Genomic DNA, 17,151 nt, shown 5'->3' with positions numbered 1-17,151 from the left:
ATAAAAAAATAAAGTTGGAAAATCAACATTTATCAATGAAAGATATTTATATTTTAAACTCTAGAATTACAACATAATGCTAACAATAAAAAACAACAGTTTTCCCTTTGACTATATTTCTTCAATTTTCAGGTTTAAAAAAAATTAAGAATTATGAAAGAGTGAAGGCAAAGATTAGCTTTGTCTATACAACCTTGAGGTAAAGAAGGATAGTTGAGCAGTTACTCTTAAGCAAATGCAATGATAAGAACTTTAAAGATCCAAATGAGGAGGATTCTGGGTCAAGAAGCATGTACAGGGTAGTGTGTGTATGGAACTCTACTTTTCTGTGCAATTTTTATGTAACCTAAAACTGCTCCTCCAAAAGGCTATTGCATTTTTAGAAATGATTTTTTAAAAATGAAGAGAATGCAGCAGTTTATAAAAGCATGTGGGTTGGGAAGTAAAAGAAGAAAAAACAGAGTTGAAGGTAAGGTTGTGATTAGAAATGAGAAAAGATGACAAGTTTATTCAGTAGTAGATATAATTTTTTAGTTAGAATCTATCCTAGCCCTAACCGGTTTGGCTCAGTGGATAGAGCATCGGCTGCGGACTCAAGGGTCCCAGGTTCGATTCCGGTCAAGAGGCATGTACCTTGGTTGCGGGCACATTCCCCAGTGGGGAGTGTGCAGGAGGCAACTGATCGATGTTTCTAACTTTCTATCCCTCTCCCTTCCTCTCTGTAAAAAATCAATAAAATATATTAAAAAAAAAAAAAAGAATCTATCCTATATCATCAGGGACTTGTCTCTTGTAAGCATAATTTTTTAAAAAATAGAACAATTAAACTTTCATATATTTCAGACTCTCCCCTGGAATTTGAAGTTATTATGTTTTTCTGTACTACTTTGAGCTATAAATTAAAGAAACACATCAATAAGTCAGTGTCTCTCACTTATGGCTCAAGTCCATGTAACTAATGTAGTGACTAATAACCAGGAAAATTTATTCTCGGAGATAAAAGGACATGTTTTGAGAGATGATTAAGGCTGAGAAAGCAACATCATGAGGGGATTTTAGAAAAAAAAAAATCACAACTTGGAACCTCTATTAATGCTTTAAATAACAGATACATTAATGTTTTGAAATTCTATAAAATAAGACTATAAAAACCTTTCAACAAATGTTAATTGGCACAATCTAGTTGACAAAGCAGCATATTATCTCAGATGGAAGCTGTGTTTGAGTCATATTTCAACAGGTTCAATTAGACTTTCTTGGTAGAAAGAGCTATACAATAAATCATACAGAGCAAACACATCATCTTACCATCAGAAAAGAAAAAGCTGTACAAGGCAAATATTTCTTTGTGTGGGCTAGAATGGGCACTAACATAATGCATCAGTACAGGAAGTCAAAGAGCTCATATCACCTGGTTTACTCTTAATGTTTCTATTAACATGAATATATAGAAGGTAAGTGATACTGATTCAACCATACCTTTGTCCTTCCTGTAGCAGCTGAAAATCAGGGTGCCTGTGACAAACACACAGAAATAGAAAATTGAAGGTAACTGATATGTCAAACACTTTCAAGTGTTTACTATAATTACATTGGATAGAAAATATAAAGATTTTTTTAAAGAAAAAATTAAGGGATAAATTACTATGAAACTCGTCCACAAGAAATCTGGATTAATATCTCTACCCCAAATTTACTAATATTTTAGAACTAAGTTCAAATTCCATGAGCCCGATAAAGGTTTCCCTGTCTAACCTTCTCTAATCACTTCCCTGTCTAATCACTCCCTTCTCTAAATTGCAAAGTATGTACAATTAATATATATTAATCATGTCCTCTTCTATGATCTAATACTAAAATTATTATCTAAATGTGTTACTTTTCATGTTTAATTCTGATTTCTTAAATAGACCACAGCTCTTTGAGGGCAGAGATTATAGAAGCTCTTGTATTTCCCTTATACGGTTAGTAAAACTTTTTGCCCTAATTTCTGAGAAAGTAGTTATATTACAGTATGGATGTAAACTGTGTATACAGATGGTTTAATTTAACTCGAGGAATAATTTTGCTATTCAATAACAGAAATCACATTTGGCTGAGCATCATGATATTAAAAATGGGGAGGAAAAAGCTCTTAGGAAGCCAGATATAAAAAGGAACAAATATAAAAGCAAATGAATCCAAGAGAATAAGAAAACTGTAACATACTTCTGAAGTGACTCAGAAAAACTGCCTTATGAAGACTACAAAATGGATTATACGAAAGTAAGTTTACAAAGAACTAAATAAATGAGGTGATATTCCATGTTTATCAATAGGAAGACTCAATATTGTTAAGATGCAGTTCATCTCAACTTGATCTATAGATTCAATGCAATCCAACCATAATCACAGCAAATTATTTTGTGGATGTCAACAAATTTACTCTAATGTTTTTATGGCGAGGCAAATACCCAGATTAGTTAACACAATATTGAAGGAGAAGAACAAAGTTGGAGAACTAACATTACCTGACTTCAAGTCTTACTATAAAGCTATAATACTCAAGATAGTGTAATTATTGGAGAAAGAACAGACAAATAGGTAAGTAGAATAGAATAGAAAGTCACAGAAGTAGACCCATCCTATATAATAAAAGCCTAATATGCTAAGTGTCCAGTCATTTGGTCGGCTGTTCAACCAATAAAAGCGTAATATGTTAATGATATGCTAAGGCCGCTCAACCACTTGCAATGATGTGCACTGACCACTAGGGGGCAGACAGTCGACCGGTTGACCAATTGCTATGATGTGCACTGACCACCAGGGGACAGATGCTCCGACTGGTATGTTAGCTTGCTGCTGGGGTCTGGCCAATCAGGACTGAGCGAGATGGGCCAGACACGCCCTGGAGCCCTCCCACGGTACCTCCCCAGCCCCAATCATGCACCGGTGGGGTTCCTTGACCTGGCCTGCGCCCTGTTGCAATCCGGGACCCCTTGGGGGATGTCAGAGGGCTGGTTTCAGCCCGATCCTGCAGGCCAGGCCAAGGGACACCACTAGTGCATGAATTCATGCACCGGGCCTCTAGTGTGAATATAATCAACTGATCTCTGACAAAGGAGCAAAGGCAACAAATACAATGGAGAAAAGAAAGTCTTTTCAACAAATGGCACTAGAACAACTGGACATCTATATACAAAAAATGAATCTGGACACAGACCTTACACTCTTCACAAAAATACTAGTAACCCAAAATGAATTACTGACCTAAATGTAAAATGCAAAAATATAAAACTACTAGAAGATAACAAAGCAGAAAAACTAGATGACTTCTTAGATCTGACACCAAAGACATGATCCATGAAAAAAAGAAGTGATAAGCTGGACTTCATTAAAATTAAAAATTTCTGCTCTACAAAAGATACTGTCAAGATAATAAAAAGACAAGCAACAGAGTAGGAGAAAATAATTACAAAAGGCATATCTGATAAAGAACTGTTATCCAAAATATGAGAACTCTCAAAACACAACAGTAAGAAAACAAACAATGCAATTAAAAAATGGACCAAAGACCTTCACAGATACCTCACCAAAGAAGATACATAAAAAAAGAAAAAGAGCCCAGCCAGCATGGCTCAGTGGTTGAGCATCAATCTATGAACCAGGAGGTTCAATTCCAGGTCAGGGAACATGCCTGAGTTGCAGCCTCGATCCCCAGTGTGGGGCATGCAGGAGGCAGCTGATTAATGATTCATCATTGATGTTTCTATCACTCTCTCCTTCTTTCCTCTCTGAAATCAATAAAAACATATTAAAAACAAAACAAAAAAAGAGAAAGAGTCCTGGTTGGTGTGGCTCAGTTGGTTGGAGTGTTGTCTATACACCAAAAGGTGGCTGATTTTGACCCCCAGTAGGGGGTGTGCAGGAGGCAACTGATTGATGCTTCTCAAATTGATGTTTCTCTCTCAGCCCTTCTTCTTCTTTTTTCCTCCTCCTCCTCCTCCTCCTCCTCCTCCTCCTCCTCCTCCTCCTCCTTCTTCTTCTTCTCTCTCTCTCTCTCTCTCTCTCTCTCTCTCTCTCTCTCTCTCTCCCCCCCTCTCTCTCTCTCTCAAAAAAAAAAAGAAATATATACATATGGCAAATGAACGTATACAAAAAAAAGAAATATATACATATTAACAGATACCTTCCAAAGAAGACATGCACCAAAGACCTTAACAGATACCTTACCAAAGAAGGTATACATATGCTAAATAAACATATGAAAAGATGCTCCATCTCATATGCCATCAGAGAAATGCAAATTAAAACAAAAATGAAATACCACTCCACACCTATTAGCATAGCCAAAATCCAGAACACATCAAATGCTGAATTGCTGGTGAAATGCAAAATAATAGAGCCACTTTGGAAGACAATTCAATGATTTCTTACAATACTGAACATACTCTTACCATACAATCCACAAATTATGTGCCTTGGTATTTATCCAAAGGAGCTGAATACTTATATCCACACAAAAACCTGCACATGGATATTTATAATAGCTCTACTCATAACTGCCAAAACTTGGAACCAACTAAAATGTCCTTCAGTGGATGAATGAATAAACTGTGCTACAACCAGACAATGGAATATTATTCAGTACTAAAAAGAAATGAGCCATCAAGCTATGAAAAAACACGGAGGAAACTTAAATGCATATCACTAAGTGAAGGAAGTTAGCCTGAAAGGCTATATACTGTTAATAATTCCAACCATATAACATTCTGGAAAAGGTTAAACTATGAAGACAGTAAAAAGATCAGGAGCTGTGGGGGTGTGGGCAGGGAGAGGAGAAAGGACTAGGTGGAGCACAGAGAACTTTTAGGGCCTAATATTATAAATGGTGGATACAAGCCATTATACATTTGTCCAAACCCATAGAATGTACAACATCAAGAGTGTATCCTAATGTAAACCATGGACTTTGGGTGATAAGAACATGTTGATGTAGGCTCGTCAAATGTAATAAATGTACTATTTTGAAGGAGGAGGTTGCTAATGGGGGAGGGTATGATTTATGTGGGGGCAAAAGGCATATGGGAGATCTCTGTATCTTCTTCTCTATTTTATTGTGAACCTAAAATTGCTCTAAAAAGTTAATTGTTAGAAAAAAGAGTAAATATAAGGAAGCAGTATGCATTAAAGAGAAGCTAAGACACTGAACATAAATTCCATTTAAAGGGCAAAATAGGGCTGCAATGAAGATCATATTACAAAAACCTTCAATTAAAAAAAAGTAAAGCTAAATGGCTAGCTAGAACCAGAAATCATTTGAGTTATAACACTTAAAGACAACCAGGGAAAAATGAGAGTTACAAGTATATATATACACACACACACACACACACACACACACATATATATATCCTATCTAATAATAGACAAACATGGTAATTAACCATACCTCCGCTACGCTTCCCATTGGCTAATCAGGGTGATATGCAAATTAACTGCCAACCAAGATGGCGGCCGGCAGCCACGCAGCTGAAGAGAACAGGAGGCTTGCTTGCTCCAGTGATGGAGGAAGCCAAGGTTCCCCGCCTGCCGCGGCCCAGCTCTGAGCTGCACTCTAAGCAACAGTGCTGCAATTATAGAAGCTAAACAAACCCTAGATACCTGCTTTCAGCCAGCCGGCCTCAAAGCTGGAGCCGCAACAAAGTTTCAATTACAGAAGGTAAATAAATCCCAGAATAAAAAAAAAAGAAGAAAAGGAGAGACTGGGAGCTTCAGTTGCAGGCTTGGCCCGCTTGAAAACAGCCATCAGCCCCTCATCCAGGCTGGCCAGGCACCCCAGTGGGGACCCCCACCCTGAAGGGGGTGCGGGCAGCCTGAAAACAGCCATCAGCCCCTCATCCAGGCTGGCCAGGCACCCCAGTGGGGACCCCCACCCTGAAGGGGGTGCGGACAGCCTGAAAACAGCCATCAGCCCCTCATCCAGGCTGGCCAGGCACCCAAGCAGGACCCCCACCCTGAAGGGGATGCGGGCAGCCAAACCAGCCGGTCCCCACCCGTGCACCAGGCCTATCCTATATAGTAAAAGGGTAATATGCAAACTGACCCTAACAGCAGAAAGACTGGGAATGACTGGTCACTATGACACACACTGACCACCAGGGGACAGATGCTCAATGCAGGAGCTGCCCTCTGGTGGTCAGTGAGCTCCCACATGGAGGAGCTCTGCTCAGCCACAAGCCAGGCTGATGGCTGCCAGTACAGCGGTGGTGGTGGGAGCCTCTCCTGCCTCCTCAGCAGCGCTAAGGATGTCTGACTGCAGCTTAGGTCTGCTCCCTGCTGGCAAGTGGACTTTCCCCGAGGGCTGCAGGGCTGCCAGAGAGATGTCTGATTGCCATCTTAGGCCCAATCCCCCAGGGAGCAGGCCTAAGCCAGCAAGTGCAGGTGGTCATCCCCCGAGGGGTCCCAGACTGTGAGAGGGCCGGGCTGAGGGACCTTCCCCCCACCGAGTGCACAAATTTTTGTGCACCGGGCCTCTAGTAATCTAATAAAAGAGAAACATGCAAACTGACCATACCTTCGCTATGCCCCAAGCCACGCCCACCAGCCCATCAGAGCGACTATATGCAAATTAACCCAACCAAGATGGCAGCCGGCAGCCACGGAGCTGGAGCAAGCAGGAGGCTTGGTTGCCCCGGCAATGGAGGAAGCCAAGCTTCCCGCCTGCCCTGGCTGGCTCTGGCCTCCGCTGAAGGCAACAAAGTTTCAATTATAGAAGATAAATAAACCCCAGATACCTGCTTCCAGCCAGCCTCCGCTGGGAGCTTGGGTGGCTGGGGGCCATGGCCAGCCTGCAAACAGCCATCAGCCCCTCACCCAGGCTGGCCAGGCACCCCAGCGGGGACTCCCACCCTGAAGGGTCTGTGGTCAGCCTGCAAACAGCCATCAGCCACTCACCCAGGCTGGCCAGGCACCCCAGTGGGGACCCCCACCCTGAAGGGGGTGTGGCCAGGCTGAAAACGGCCCTCTGCCCCTCACCCAGGCTGGCCGGGCACCCCAGCGGGACCCCCACCCTGATCCGGGACACCCTTCAGGGCAAACCAGCCGGCCCCTCCCATGCACCAGGCCTCTATCCTATATAATAAAAGGGTAATATGCAAATTGATCCTAACAGCAGAACAACTGGGAATCACTGGTCACTATGACACACACTGACCACCAGGGGGCAGACGCTCAATGCAGGAGCTGCCCCCTGGTGGTCAGTGCACTCCCACGAGGGGAGCTCTGCTCAGTCACAAGCCAGGCTTACGGCCGCATTACAGCGATGGTGGCGGGAGCCTCTCCCGCCTCCTCAGCAGCACCAAGGATGTCCGACTTCAGCTTAGGCCTGCTCCCCACTGCCAAGTGGGCATCCCCCCAGGCTTCCCGGGCTACCAGAGGAATGTCTGACTGCCAGCTTAGGCCCAATCCCCCAGGGAGCGGGCCTAAGCCAGCAGGTGGTTATCCTCCAAGGGGTCCCAGACTGCAAGAGGGCACAGGCCGGGCTGAGGGAGCCCCCCCCCCCCCCGAGTGCACAAATTTCAGTGCACCGGGCCTCTAGTATATATATAAAAGCCTAAGTGACCAAACGACTGAATGACGGGTCAACTGGTCGCTATGACGCGCACTAACCACCAGGGGGCAGATGCTCAACACAGAAGCTGCCCCCTGGTGGTCAGTGTGCTCCCACAGCCAACCTCCACCAGCCAGCCAACCTCCCGCAGTCTCTCCCCCGGGCCGGCCAGCCCCAATTGCCCCGATCGCCCCGATGGGGACTGGGCAAGACAGCCCTGATTGGTCCCGATTGCTGGCCAGGCCGAGGGACCCCACCCATGCACGAATTCATGCACTGGGCCTCTATTTTTTGTATATAATTAAAACATCACAGCATCAACCATGTAACTGTTACCTAGATAACCCATTCTTCTTTTGTTCAGTTTCAAGCATAGGAGGCACTGCAGGCTCTCTTGGCAATCCTCTTCTTAGTTATACAAGATGAAACCAATATTTGGCATCCTGCTCTAGAGATTGCCCTGCAGTTCAGGAATTCCCAAAGAAAGATAATAAAAACATTTAAAAGGAAAAGGCAGAATAAGGCAATGGCAGTGAGTTGCCTGAGAGTAAAAATTTAATCTATTTTCTCTCCTTCCTTAAAGTCCCTCAGCCAACTGAGGAGTATCCTTTCCCAATCATCCAAATTATTCTGTTTACCCTACTTCTTTCCACTCACTAAAACTGTAATCATAGAAGCTACCATGGTTTGGTGTTTCTCAAAGAAAACAAATGACACTGCTTGGGTGGTGATTAGCCTTGACTGCTACAGGGATATTTATAACTCCCATGAAGAGTTTTTTTTGGCCTAAATAATATGCTAACGTTTACAATTGTGTTTTATTCCTGGTTGACTACGTTCTCCCACTTCCACTTGTAGTTCTCTCACTCTTCTATTCCCATTTCCTGGTCCAAGTCTTCATGCCTAAAATTATGAAGGTTCAGTACCATGTAGCTGTCTGGCATTTGGTCCTATCCTGGGGTCTGAGTATCACTGTAGGGAAGAAACTATGTGCAGATACAGTGGTTCTCAATTGGATTCTTACACTAAATGGCTAACCTGCAAATACAGAGTATATTCCATCATTCAACAAATTCCTAATTATGTAAAATTATGAACTATTATATGTATGGACAATGAGGGGTACGGTAATACAAAGAATAGTTACCTATTCTTAAGGATCGTATAACTTAGTAGAAGGAAAACGCATGTTCTAAGAGCTTTACAAATATTAATCCTTGTAAGAATCATGTACTGGCTACTATCATCCCATTACAGATACAAAGACTGAGTACCAAAGTCATTGCTGAAAGTCACACAGCTCATAATTGGTAAAGCCAGGAATCAAACCCCAACAGCATGGCTCATGAGAACTACACTGTTGCATCACATAATTCAAGAGAGTACTTAATAAGTACCAGGAGAGATGTATGAGCTGCCACAGGAAATTAGAGAATTTTGAAACACTTCCTGCTGAGCTAACGAAGAAAAGCTTCAGATTCAGCTGGGTCTATAAAGATAGATATAATTTGTACAGTAAGGCATTTGAGGCTAATCCTATGGATTTTACTTAGATGTTTTACTTCACAAACCTCTCCTTTTTCCTCTTTCCTTTTTTATGTTTTCCTTTTAGTAAATGTATTCTATCTTTTAAACCCTGTTCTTTATAATCATACAGCCCTGCCTCTTTTCAATGTAAGCCTTCTTTAAAGAAATCTGCACTCATCATTTTCAATTCCCTATCTCCTATTCAATCATCAACCCTCTGCCTCCTGGAATTTGTAGGCGTTACTCTACTGAAACAACTCTCAATAACATCACTAATTATTATAGGACTACTAAATTTAAAGGATATTTTTTAGGGTTCTTTTCCTTTTTAAAATAGAGGGAAAAGAATCAATATGAAAACAGCATTAAAGATGAAGAAAATAGGAATAAATCATAAAGCAAAGCCTTGGTGAGAGGAGAACGGAATCAGTAACATAAGAGGTAGTACATTAGCAACAAGGAGGCAGAGAAATGAGAGAGCATACAAAGAAGATAATGTTGAAGGAGATTCTGCTGGATGCCCTCATTGTTTCAGTTAAGGAGTAGGTTAAATTATGCACTATGAGTTGGGGGTTAGGTTCAAAGTTTAAGGAGAAGAAAAAAAGGTGTGAATGTATAAGAGTTATTAGCAAGAAACAAAGTTGGGGGTGGTTGTGGTAGAGGGATTGAGCAAAAAAAAAAATAGAGAGAGAACTCATGGACATAGACAACAGTGTGGTGATGGTGGGGGGTAGTTGGAGGTGGAAGAGAGCATAGAGGGGATCAATGGTGTTGTGGGGAGGGAGAAGAAACAAAGGGAAAAAAACACACAGATGAGCATACAGTTGAGAGGAGACAGAATGAACTGGAAACAGGGCCAAAGAATGGAAAAAGAGCAGGCTCTGGACCAGACAAATCTAGGTTTAAATCTGAAATCAATATATGAGCTAAGTGTTAGTGACTAAACCTTCAGGGTGAGTTACTAAACCTTTCTGAGCCTCAGTTCCACTATCAATATGGTGGGTAGCAATATTTCCCCAGGGATGTTGTGAAAACTGAATTAAATAAGACAGCTTGTCTAAAGTGCTAACAGTCTTATTTGAGGACTTTACCCAATAATGGTCAGCAACCTAAGCTCAGAAAAAAAGGATGACATGTGAAGGTGGACATGGTAGTAGGTTAAAGGAAAAAGAATCTGGGATTACTTGAGAGGACAATACTGTAACTGATAACTGTACAACTCAAGAAAACAAATTTAATGAGGGTCTGCCAACCTAGAAGAACAGAGCTAAGGTAGAGGCAGGAGGTCAAAATGAGGTCACAAAGCACACTTAGGAGTGATAGCTGTAGATGAGATAGAGGTTGTGGTCAGAGACGGAAAGCTCTTATTTTAAGATCTTGGAGGCAGAATAGTTCCAAATAATGAGGTTCAAGTATGGCTGAATCATGGGGTAATCAAAATGTAACTTTATTCTAAATCATGGATACAATTCAAGATAGTTTTATGAGAAATCTCCAGCTACACAATTTGATATTCTTTTAGAAAAACACGGAGTTAAAAGAAAATTCAATCTCTTAAAAAGGCAAGGGGAAAATTAGAATATAATAAGTGCCTACTATATGGTAGGTAGATTTTTAAAAATTGTGATAAAATACATAACAAATTTTACCCTTTTAACCATTTTTCATTTTTAGGTGTACAGTTCAGTGGTATTAAGTACAATCATATTGCCCTTCAACTATCACCACCATCCATCTCTAGAACTTTTTCATCTTCCCACACTTTCTGCTACGTGGTTTTATATATCATTTCATTTAATCCTCACATAACTTTTTATAGAGGAGGAAATGGAAGCTTTCAAGAGGTTAGCTGACTTCCTAAGGTCACTACAGCTAACAAGTAGTAAATCTAGGATCTCAATTTAGGTCTTTCAAAGTCTAAGCTCTTTCTATAATATGCTGCCTCTAATCAAAGTCAGAAAATACCCCAAAAAGTTGTGAGAATACCACCTTTGCTTAACCCCTGTTGTAAAAACTCAATATAGTTTACAAGCTCCTATTTTCCAAATCTCCTTTGTTTCATTTTTCTATTGGTTAAAAAAACAACAACTAGTAAATGTTGTTTCTAGATATTTTATGAGTGATGTTAATACTCTCCCTGATTCCCAATCTATAAAATAGAAATAATACCTAACACAAAAAATAAACTAAGTTTAAAGAGGTAGTAAGTTCAATACAGAGCTTCAGTTTGTTTTTGCTACGAGCTGTTTTAAAAAGGAGGCACCAAGTTAAGTTGCTCTTTCTTTGCTATCCTTTCTTAGATGAAAGTCAAAAGCTTTGCCCTAGCCCAAGCATGTCAAACTCGCGGGCCCCACGCGACCCACAACAAATATTTTTGTGGCCCAGACGACATAACGGTATGTAAGAAACATTTTAATAAAAATTTTGTAACTTAATTTTTACAATATCCTGTTATACATAATTATTAATAACGAACTACAACGTTCACTAATGACTAATTACTATAATTGTGTTGCATTCATTTCCCTTACGCGCCTTACGTGCAGGTCCACCATTTCTCTCCACTAATATTAGCAGCGAATATTTTATCAGCCGATTGCCACGTCATTAGTCTTGTACTGATTTGTTTGGTGTGTGCAACAGGAAATATTTTGCTTTCAGAGACCAAGAAAAATAGGTTTATTTGAGTTACACTTATTAATTTGTGCAGTTATTCAGTGTCTGGTAAGTTAATGTTCAAGAAAAATATTAATTTTTATTAAAATGTTCTATTATTTTATGTTAACGATTACTCATTTATTTTAGCCCTTTGTATTCAGCATGTCTCTACCGAAATAAACCTACGTTTCTTATGAAAATTGAAGCTTTTGTTTTTTTGCGGCCCACGTAAACTTAAACCTTATTTGGCCCGTGTTAGCCTTTGAGTTTGACATGCTTGCCCTAACCAGTTTGGCTCAGTGGATAGAGCATTGGCCCGAGGACTGAAGGGCCCTAGATTCGATTTGGTCAAGGGCATGTACCTCGGTTGCAGGCTCGATCCCTGGCCCTGGTCAGAGTGCATGCGGGAGGCAACTAATCGATGTGTCTTCCTCACATCGATGTTTCTCTCTCTGTCCCCCTCCCTTCCACTCTCTCTAAAAATCAATGAAAAAATATCCTCAGGTGAGGATTAAAAAATAAATAAATAAATAAAGGAAATTCAAAAGTATTTTGTTTGTTAAAAATGTCATTCGTCTTCTTTCTAAGTATCTTCTATTCCCTTCAAAGTTTTTGTTGCCTTGGAGATTATTCTCAACTTGATATAAGCTCAATTCAAAAAACAAAAATAAGTAATCATGTTAGTTAAGGGTATTATTTAATAGCCTTCAAGCTTGTTCTTCATAAATGTTTTCATATTATTTTACTAAAGTATAAATTAGATTAATTGTATAAATTAGATGATTAACTAACGTTAGCAAAATAAATCTAAAACTAGAAATAACATACTGAAAAACCTTTTGTATTTATGTTTGTATGTATGTCTGTTTATCGCTTAGAATATGTACACTATATGTATACTAGAGGCCCGATGCACAAAAATTCGTGCAAGAGTAGGCCTTCCTTTCCCCTGGCTGCTGGCACCAGCTTCCCTCTGGCACCCAGGACCCAGGTTTCACTCTGGCCGCCAGCAGGCACCCAGGTCCCGTGCTCCGGCCCCGGCTTCATCCGGAAGGATGTCCGGAATGATGTCCAGTCTAATTAGCATATTACCCTCTTAATATTATAGATAAACCAACAGAAGCAACAGGCTACAATTGCTCCTTGTAGTGGGAATTTTTCAAATATAATTTAAGACATGTTAAATTTTGTTTCAGAAAGTTTTTCTTCTGTATATCAAGCAACAGAGTTGGCTGTTCAGGAAGAGGTTATAGAAATTGTTCTGCAGAGGTTTTTGGCTTCCGCACATCTGAGATTACATTGTTTATTGCCAAGAAGTATGTGTGAAAATCCCCCACACTGAGCCACATGATGGCGCTTTTAGCTCTGTCAGCATTAACCATTCTTTTCACGCCAATTGGATCTTTTAAATCACAATTTGATTCTGAACATTTGTCCTTCTTAGTTTTAACTCCTGATTTTTTCCATTACAATTCAAGAAACTTCCTTTTCAAAAATCTGTCAGAGCCTGCAGTCAACCAAACAGAATTTATAAACGTAACTATGCAACTACCTAAATGAATACACTGTCTCAGAGCAACAAAACCATATGCGGTCTGTTTCTGGCCACCAAGTGGGTAAAAAGTCTCTAACTCACAACATAAGAAGCATCATACTGCATCAGGACCCAGGCCATCTAGGTCAATGTTTTGTTTCTGACGGGGCATCAGGAGACATTTTGTGAGAGGCACTATTGTTCTCCATGACATTAATATACTTCATGTATTTTTTTATACCCGAATAATAGAAATGAGGGCCTAGAAAACCTCTAAGGCCCTTTATGACTTCAAAGCCTTGACAGAAATATGGAGCTAGAATTCATAAATTTGTCTAAATGTTTCGTGATACATTTTTTATTGTCATAGTGAGATTATGGTATAAAACAATCAGAAATTTTGAGACACTATAGGTTTTCGTATTTTAGAATCTGGTGAATAAGTTTATATTTGCTTTCACAGTAATCTAAGAAAGACCAAACTCTGTCAAATTCATTATTCTATTTCCAAATGGTGTGTAACATCATGGTGTTCCTGCAGTTGTCAACTTCAAGTTGTCCTGGACATAGAATAAAGCATTCCTGATTCCTCATAATTTAAAAACTTTGATCCAATTCTTTATCAGTCTTCATCTTCACAAACGGAAGTAACTTTTATTCTAAATTCTTAAATGAGAGAGACTTCCCTACAAGGACAAGATAGTATAAGTTTCCCTAGTCTTATGCTGATAATTTAAATTTTTATTGTATTTATAAAGAAGACCTTTCCTTACTAGAAGACTTTCACTATAGCAGCAGACTAACTGAGAACTGTAAAACATCAGAACTAAAGGGAACTAAGACCGCAAATGCAACTTTCTACTTTACAAATGAGGAAACTGAGGCTTAGTGTTGATAACAGACTTTTCTATAGTATAAGAAGAAACCCTAAGCTAGATCCAGCAAAGCAGTGCTCTTAAAACTGCAGATCAGGACCAACCAATTCAGTGCTACCAGCATTTTTAAAAAGCAACAGAGTACAAAATATCAGAGGCTTTTCATGTAGTGAAGACAAGTATTGTTTCATAAAACTTTTGTTTCAGTTATATGAATGTGATGAATCATAATGTAAAATGCATTTATTATAGTAGTCAAAAATTTTGGAAGTCATTGCAGTAAAGTATGAATTCTTTGAGTGGATTCTAAAATTTATTCTTATTTTAAAATTATTATTATTGTTAAATAAGTATTCAATAATTAATAAAGTAATATTAGTAATAAGATAACTATCATTAAATGATTGTGATGTGATTTATTATTTATTATGATGACTCACTTTTAAGCTAATAAAAATATCTCTGCATTAAATACTAAATGCCACCATTTAAAAGAAGCATTTTTTCCTGCTTTAAAAGAAAACAGGTTCTGAATGTTATATCCCTGTATCATATTTGAATAGACTTTCTTTAAAGTATCACATTCCTGTTGAGCTTATTATATGTGCAATAGCTACACAAACTCTTTAAAATATTGAATTCTAGAATGCTGATCATTAGCACATAAAAATATCATTCTTTGTGAAAACACAGTGACCTCTAGTGGACTCATTAAATAAACTGACATAATTCGTGCCCATAAGAATTTAGAAATCAAGGTAACACTGACACATCTAGGTATAAAATACTAGTACACTGATACGGTTATATACTAAAAAGCATTATACATAAATAAGGGCAATTGTTGCACTATGTACAATGTGACAGTGTATATTATAGATTGGTTACTTACAATCAAGTGGAATATGATGAAAGAATCCTGGCCTTGTTCAGAATCTATCAATAGCTTAAGAAATAAATACCCTTTCTGAGCTTATTTGATAGCGGTTGGATTAAATTACCTCTAAGGATCCTTTTGGCTCTTTAATTATGACCCTTTCTTTAATTTATTTTGTACACCAATGCCAGATTAAATTCAGTTCAAAAACATTTGATGGCTCCCCAGTACTTGAGGACATACCAAACTTAGCTTGGTCTCTTGTTATCTATCATTATCTTCTATTTTTTTCCCAAAACATACCCTTTTTTCCAAGTGAGTTAATGTTCTCACTATCTACTTCCAACATCCCAACCCACTCCTGTAAGTTTATTTTCTCATATCTGCTTATAGTTTCTCATTGTGCAATGTTTTATTCTCACTACTTACATAATAGGTCACCATTAGAATAAGTACAAATTTGTTTCACTCATGGATATGTATTTGGCCATCCCAATGAGATTTAAACTTATAGGTTGGACTTTATACATGTGTGTAATCTGCCATGTACTAAGCACATACTACACATTTTGAATGTAAACTCAATTGATTAGCTTAGATTAGGGAAACCAAGGACATTTTCATGTTTCTTTTTACTTTTTTATATTTTTATTATTTTTTAAAATATATTTTTATTGATTTCAGAGAGGAAGGGAGAAGGGGCAGAGAGATAGAAACATCAATGATGAGAGAGAATTATTGATTGGCTGCCTTCTGCACCTCCTATTGGGGACTGAACCTGTAACCTGGGCATGTGCCCTTGACCTGAATTGAACCTGGGACCCTTCAGTCCGCAGGCCAAGGCTCTATCCACTGAGCCAAACCCGCTAGGGCCATCTTTCTTTTTTAGTGAGGTAGGGATGTACATATAGGTAAGGTAGAATTTCAAGAACCACAAATATAAAGTGACAGGGCTTCATATTTCAGGAAAAAGTGGGCATTCTGAACATAGGATGGTAAGATTTTAGAAAAAGATTAGAGGGAAGAACTATTTTAAATTAGCTAAAGGAAGTAACTATGACTATATTTGAAGAAAACAGAGATGACAGAAAAGGTGGTTTGGTAAACGGTTTTCAAGGAGTTGAAGCAGATATGATGACGGGCTAAATGAAAGGGCTAAATTTAAGTAGAGAAGATATCTTTGGATGTAGGGGTAAAGACAATGTAAGGAAACAGTAGTTTTAACAGTGGGGAATGGAATATATTGTTGATGTAGGGCTAAGGAAGGTGATGGACAGCTCTGGTGATAGAAATACTAAGAAAGGAGATAAAGAGCAATAGTTTAAAAGGTGCTCTCAGCTTCCCAGTCAACTTGGACAATGCTACAATCTTTTATCCTCCAAAGAAGAAAGTCAGATAGGCTGGTGGAGAAATGATGAACAGTTTAGTCTTCCTTATGTTTAATTCAATTAACAAAGGCCATAGGGTGATATATTTTACATATTCTAAACCACACAGGAATGGATCATCAGGCAAACGTGTCTGCCAACAAAGATACTGTCATCAGTACAATTAGGGCTAAGTGAACCTGCAGTAGCATCGCATTACACCGTTCATCAGATAAGACTAAGAGTTTTGTTTTGTTTTTTTAGATAAATATCTTTCATCAACTTGCATCTCAGTACATTTATGTCATTGACTCTATTTAGAAAAGATTCTATTTTACCACAAATAACAATGCCTAGTGTTGTTATAATATTCTCTATCAAATATGAATTACTTGGTATATTATCTCATTAAGCCTGTGTTTGGAATTTCTAGATAATATAGCTTAATTACATATATATATGTATATACATACATACATATATATACATACACACACACACACACACACACACACACACACACACACACACGCCTAAGTGACCATCGCAACCGAACAGACGACCGAACAGGCTGTGTGGGGTGACTAGGCTGGCAGGGGGGTTAGTGAGGGGCGACCAAATGACCAAGCAGCAGGCTGCGTGGGGCAACCAGGCCCGCAGGGGGGTTAGTGAGGGGCGACCAAAAACCGAGGAGAAGGCTGCATGGGGTGACCAGGAGAAGG

At 39.3% G+C, this 17,151-nt stretch overlaps 1 protein-coding gene across 7 annotated transcripts in view; it reads right to left on the bottom strand.

Moving 5' to 3' along the window:
- The window catches only part of RPAP2 (RNA polymerase II associated protein 2), a 107,268-nt gene that overhangs the window by 69,367 nt on the left and 20,750 nt on the right, over positions 1–17,151 (bottom strand). For all 7 annotated transcript variants that reach the window (XR_002830366.1, XR_002830367.1, XR_002830368.1 and 4 more), the window contains one exon: positions 1,480–1,515. Coding sequence is in view for 4 of the 7 variants with exons in the window: in XM_006093180.3 (XP_006093242.1) it covers positions 1,480–1,515 (36 nt within the window). In the remaining 3 variants the exon portion in view is untranslated. The remainder of the gene's footprint in view (positions 1–1,479; positions 1,516–17,151) is intronic.

Source organism: Myotis lucifugus, unplaced genomic scaffold (assembly GCF_000147115.1).
Source record: "Myotis lucifugus unplaced genomic scaffold, Myoluc2.0 scaffold_110, whole genome shotgun sequence".
NCBI classification, from domain to species: domain Eukaryota; kingdom Metazoa; phylum Chordata; class Mammalia; order Chiroptera; family Vespertilionidae; genus Myotis; species Myotis lucifugus.
The sequence above is the reverse complement of the archived record's forward strand: the minus strand, read 5'-3'. Positions and strand labels throughout refer to the sequence as shown.